This window comes from Diospyros lotus, chromosome 13, assembly GCF_014633365.1.
Source record: "Diospyros lotus cultivar Yz01 chromosome 13, ASM1463336v1, whole genome shotgun sequence".
NCBI classification, from domain to species: Eukaryota; Viridiplantae; Streptophyta; class Magnoliopsida; order Ericales; family Ebenaceae; genus Diospyros; species Diospyros lotus.
This window is the reverse complement of record NC_068350.1, coordinates 26,625,462-26,631,687: the sequence shown is the minus strand read 5'-3', so window position 1 is coordinate 26,631,687 and position 6,226 is coordinate 26,625,462. Positions and strand designations below refer to the sequence as shown.

The window sequence follows — 6,226 nt, the reverse complement described above, 5'->3', positions numbered from 1 at the left end:
TTGACTTTCTTTAACGCGTCGGACCTTAATGTGGGCCAAAAGAAACCGGCTCTCAAGATTTTGGTTGCTAGGGCTCTTGCTCCCAAGTGCTCTCCACATATTCCACTATGAGCTTCTGCTAAGACATATTCGGCCTCTTGAGGGCCTAAACATTTGAGAAGAGGTGTAGTGTAAGCTCGCTTATATAATATCCTGTCTATGATGGTAAACCTTGAAGCCCGCATCTTAAGTCTTCTTGCTTTTTGTGGATCATCTGGTAATTCATTATTAGTGAGATAACGATAGAAGGATGATCTCCAATCCACTCCTGTCTCCACACACGATATCTCTTTTTCTTTAATGCTCGGCTGATGAAGCATTTCAACAAATACTGCTCTTTCGGTTGTTTCTTTAGTGGACGCTAGTTTAGATAAAGCATCAGCATGTCCATTGAGTGATCTGTTTATTTGTGTTAACTGAAAACTCTGAAATGTCTGTGCTAGGTCTTTCACTCTGCTCTCTGGTTTCATATTGTCCCTGAAACTGCTGCACAATCAACTGAGAATCACTATGAGCAACCAATCGTGCTACTTCCAATTTTCTTGCTATCCTCATTCCAGCGATTAATGCTTCATATTCAGCTACGTTGTTGGTACTCGGAAAAGCAAACCGTAAGGAATACTCAAACGTTTCTCCCTCGGGGGATACGAGTACTATCCCAGCGCCACTCCCTTGTGAACCAGATGCCCCATTAACAAACAACAACCATTCTTCCTGCCTATTTTCTGTAGCCTTACCGGAGTGTGTGCATTCTACAATAAAGTCAGCCAGCGCTTGTCCTTTTATAGCTTGTCGAGGTTGATACTGGATATCATATTCACTTAACTCGATGGACCATTTGGTAAGGCGACCGGAACATTCGGGCTTTTGTAAAATACTTCGCAAGGGCTGATCTGTAAGTATGATGATCGAATGAGCTTGGAAGTATGGCCTCAACTTTCTGGATGCGTTTACCAGTGCTAATGCCATTTTTTCTGCCACTGGATAACGTGTCTCGGGGCCCTGCAATACCTTACTAACATAATATATTGGTCGATCCACCTGTCCTTCTTTCCTGATTAATACTGCACTTATGGCTTCATCACTTATCCTCAAGTATAAGTACAATGTCTCTCCAGTTTCTGGTCGTGTTAATAGGGAAACTTCTTTCAAATACTCCTTTAACGCTTTAAACGACTTTTGGCATTGCTCCGTCCAGTCAAACTTTTTTCCTGCTCTTAATGTTTGTAAGAAGGGTAACTCTCTTTCGGCTGACTTGGAGAGAAAACGTCCAAGAGCTGCCATTCTCCCTGTCAATCGCTGAACTTCCTTAGTTGATGCTGGTGGTTCCATGTCTAATATTGCCTGTATTTTCTCAGGGTTTGCTTCGATTCCTCTTTGCGTGATCATGTATCCCAAGAATTTTCCAGACTGTACGCCAAAGGCACACTTTGTTGGATTCAACCGCATCTTGTATTATCTAAAGACTCCCAACACTTGCGCTAGTTTTTCTACATGGGATTCGTCCTTTCGACTTTTCACAATCATGTCGTCAACATATGCTTCCATTGTGTCGCCCAGCAGTTTTTTAAAGACTTTGTTCACCATGCGTTGATAAGTGGCTCCGGCGTTCTTGAGTCCAAAAGGCATGACTTGGTAGCAATATGTCCCCTTTTCAGTGATGAATGACGTCTTCTCCTGGTCCGGGGGGTACATCATTATTTGGTGGTACCCTGAGAAAGCATCCAGAAAGCTCAGGAACTGGTATCCAGACGTTTCGTCCACAAGACGGTCGATCCGTGGTAGCGGGTATGAGTCTTTGGGGCATGCCTTATTTAGATTGGTGAAATCCACACAGACACGCCATTTTCCATTAGGTTTTGGGACCATAACAACATTGGCCAACCAGTCTGGATATAATACCTCTCGAATGAAGCCCGCTTTTAGTAATTTGTCAACTTCTTCTTCTATTCAAGAAGTTGTGTGCTAGTTATCCTCATCATCAGATAAGTGACCAGCTCCTCATTCAATATTTTTATGAAGGCTTACTCCCCATGGACAAGTATTTAGTGGATGCTGCATCTGGAGAAGCCTTAGTGGAAAAGACACCAGCTGCAGCCCGGGACTTAATTTCAAAGATGGCTCAAAATGCACAACAATTTGGTACCAGGTTGAACACTCCCATGAAGACTGTCAATGAGGTTGGTTTTGCTGCACCTATGGACCAAAGGAGAATAGAAAATAGGCTGGAGGAACTCACTTCAATGGTTCGCCAGTTAACCCTTGATCGAAACCAGCCCCGGAAGGTATGTGGCATTTGTTCATTATCTTCACATGTAACTGATCAGTGCCCACAATTGCAGGATAACACAGAATCATGCAATGGAATCTTCCCTGGAAGACCGTTTCAGCACCAGCCACAATAGAGTAGGTATGATCCCTATGCTCCCACCTACAATCCGGGCTGGAGAGACCATCCCAACTTCAGATATGGGGGTGCCTCAACTCAACCATTCCAACAGAGGTTCAATGCACCAGGTCAAAGTAATGCCACACCAATGAAGCAACAAGAACAGACATTACCCAAGACAAAACCGAGCTTAAATGACATAGTGCAGCAATTGGTTGCCAATACTCTCAAATTCCAACAACGGACTGACACCACCATACAGAATTTGGAGACACAGATTGGGTAGTTAGCAACTAACATAAATGAGCTAAGGAGTCAAGGTTCGGGTTAGCTACCTTCACAGCCAATATCCAATCAAAAGGGAAATGTGAGTGCGATCATGCTGCGTAGTGGTAAAGAAGTGAATGCTCCAGAGAAGGCACAAGAAGAAACTGGTAGAAAAGAAGAGTCGCAGCCCCTCTCAATTCAAAGGGCCAAGCAGCACATCAACAATGATCAGGACAAAGGAGAACACCCCTACAACAATCCATTACCTTTTCCCCATAGAGCCACTCAAAACAAGAAGAGGGCAAAAGCTGAGTTGGATAAGAAGATCATGGAGACTTTCCAGAAGGTCGAAGTCAATATACCACTCTTGGAGGCCATCAGACAGATTCCCAAGTATGCCAAGTTTCTCAAAGACTTGTGCACCCACAAGAGGAAGCTGAAGGGAAATGAGCAGGTCAACCTTGGAAGGAATGTCTCAGCCCTAATCCAACCCGCCATGCCTTTGAAATGCAAAGATCCAGGGACGTTTACCATTCCTTGCACTATAGGAGAGCTGCAATTCACAAATGCTTTGCTAGATTTAGGTGCTTCCATTAATGTAATGCCTAAGTCTGTTTATGCATCCTTGCAAGTTGGCCCATTGAAATCCACAAGAGTGGTAGTCCAGCTAGCTAACAGGAGCACGGTCTATCCCACGGGAGTCTTGGAGGACGTGCTGGTTAAGGTTAAGGATCTTATCTTCCCAGCTGACTTTTATGTTTTAAATATGGAAGATGATAACAAACTTGGACATGCACCATTGATACTAGGCAGACCTTTCTTGAAAACTGCTAGGACAATAATTAATGTGCATGAGGGTACCTTGTCTATGGAATTTGCTGGTAATACTATCCATTTCAACATTCTCGATTCCATGAAGTATCCTTCAGAAGATCATTCCTCCTGGCATGTTAATTTTATTGACTTGATGGTTGATGTTGCATGTGCTGATATTCCTGACTTTGTTTCTGAGTTCCCCACCATCCATGACTTTCCTGATAGTGTCCATTGCCCTGATTATCATGATGGATTCAGTAAGTGTGCATCTTGTTATGAGATAGATGAGTTTTTAAATCTTTCTGAATCTGACATGAGTTTTCAGCATGCCTTACACAACTCTCATGAGCCTTCCATGGCGAATGTTTCCCTTGCTGAGAATTTCATGCAGGCAGATGGTTCTCTTGACTTAGACACAAACAGGGTGCTGCCTTCAATCCAACAACCACCTGCCTTGGAGTGCAAACCCTTACTTGACAACCTCAAGTATGCTTACTTGGAGGAGGGAGAGAAGTTGCCAGTGCTCATAGCCAACAACCTCCTCCCTGACCAAGAGAAGAGATTGCTGGACCTACTCAGGAGGAACAAATGAGCAATAGGCTGGACCTTGGCGGACATACCAGGTATTAGTCATTCTTTGTGCATGCACAGGATTTATTTAGAGGAAGGAGCCCGACCAGTGAGGCAGCCATAGAGGAGACTCAATCCCACCATCCTAGATGTGGTCAAGAAAGAGGTAAGTAAGTTACTTTCGGCTGGTATCATTTATCCTATATCTGATAGCAAATGGGTGAGTCCAGTGCAGGTTGTCCCCAAGAAGACAGGTTTCACAGTGGTGGCTAATGAAAGAAATGAGCTAGTGCCCATGAGAGTGCAGAACAGCTGGAGGGTCTGCATCGACTATAGGAAGCTCAACCAAGCAACTAGAAAAGATCACTTTCCCCTTCCATTCATCGACCAAATGTTGGAGAGGTTAGCAGGTAAATCTCATTATTGTTTTCTTGATGGCTTTTCTGGTTATTTTTAGATATGCATAGCACCAGAGGATCAGGAGAAGACCACATTCACTTGTCCTTTTGGCACTTTTGCCTACCGAAGGATGCCATTTGGTCTATGTAATGCTCCAGGATTCTACAGGAGATTTATCCAGGATTTCAGCAAGATTGCCCATCCCTTGTCCAACCTACTCCAGAAAGATGTGAATTTCCACTTCGATGAGCCATGCAAGCGGGCATTTGAGGAACTGAAGAGCCGATTGATTTGTCCACCCATCATACAGCCACCCGATTAGGAGTTGCCCTTCGAGTCGATGTGCGACGCCTCCAACTTTGCAGTGGGTGCCATCCTTTCCCAGCGTGTGGAGAAGAAATCCCATGTCATAGCCTACGCTTCGCGTACATTGGATGCGACACAGGCTAATTATACCACTACGGAAAAAGAGCTCTTGTCTATTGTGTTTGCATTGGATAAATTTAGATCCTATTTACTTGGTTCTAAAGTTATTGTCTTTTCTGACCATGTAGCTCTTAGGTACCTCTTGAAGAAGCCTGATGCCAAACCTCGTTTGATAAGGTGGATGCTCTTGCTCCAAGAATTTGACATTGAGATCAAGGATAAAAGTGGAGTAGAGAACTTGGTAGCCGACCACCTCAGTCGCATTCCTTCCACCTCAGATCCATCTGTTATGGGCTCACAGCCTATCCGAGATGATTTTCTAGATGAGTTACTCTACCACATTCATGGTATTGAGCCCTGGTACGCAGATTTGGTAAATTATTTAGTCACTTCTGAATTACCTGCATATCTTAAGAAAGAGCAACTAAATAAATTTAAGAGTCAGGCTCGGTATTATGTGTGGGATGATCCCTATCTGTGGCGCATGTGTAGTGACCAAGTCCTTAGGAGGTGTGTCCCTGATCATGAATTTGCATCTGTCCTACATTTCTGTCATACACTTGCATGTGGTGGTCATTTTGGTCCGCAACGTACTGTTAGAAAGGTCTTAAATGCCGGGTTATATTGGCCATCCCTTTTCAGAGATGCATATGGATTCTGTAAGAACTGTACACGTTGCCAACACACAGGTTCAATTTCACGCAGAAATGAAATGCCTCAGAAACCTTTATTATTTTGTGAGATATTTGATGTATGGGGCATTGATTTCATGGGTCCTTTTCCTGTCTCTTTTGGTTTTGTGTACATTCTTTTGGCTGTGGATTATGTTTCGAAATGGGTGGAAGCTAAAGCCACCCGGACTGATGATTCTTCTGTGGTTGCAGATTTTGTTAGATCTCATATTTTCTGCAGGTTTGGCATTCCCAGGGCCATCATCAGTGATCAAGGATCCCACTTCTACAACAGAAAGATGCAATCCATGCTCCGAAAGTATGGAGTTTTACATAAAGTGACGACGCCCTACCATCCACAGACCAATGGGCAGGCTGAGGTTTCAAACAGAGAGATTAAGCAGATTCTAGAGAAGACAGTCCAGCCCAACAGGAAAGACTGGAGCCAAAGGTTGGAAGATGCACTTTGGGCCTACCGCACGGCCTACAAGACCCCGATCGACATGTCCCCATATCGACTGGTCTTTGGAAAAGCAAGTCATCTGCCGGTAGAGATCGAGCATAAGGCCTATTGGGCGGTGAAGCAATGCAACATGGACATGAAAGAAGCTGGTTCCCAGCAGAAGCTTCAATTGCAAGAACTTGAGGA

General features: G+C 44.1%; 1 protein-coding gene across 1 annotated transcript; it reads left to right on the top strand.

Moving 5' to 3' along the window:
* Positions 1-2,807: 2,807 nt before the first annotated feature.
* On the top strand, positions 2,808-4,103 carry LOC127788155 (uncharacterized). The gene has a single exon (XM_052316265.1). It carries the CDS (start codon positions 2,808-2,810, stop codon positions 4,101-4,103), a length of 1,296 nt encoding a protein of 431 aa, XP_052172225.1.
* The last annotated feature ends 2,123 nt before the right edge of the window (positions 4,104-6,226 follow it).

Bases quoted from the DNA above. Each gene is read 5' to 3' on its own strand.
- LOC127788155 (XM_052316265.1), top strand. From the start codon at position 2,808: ATGCTGCGTAGTGGTAAAGAAGTGAATGCTCCAGAGAAGGCACAAGAA.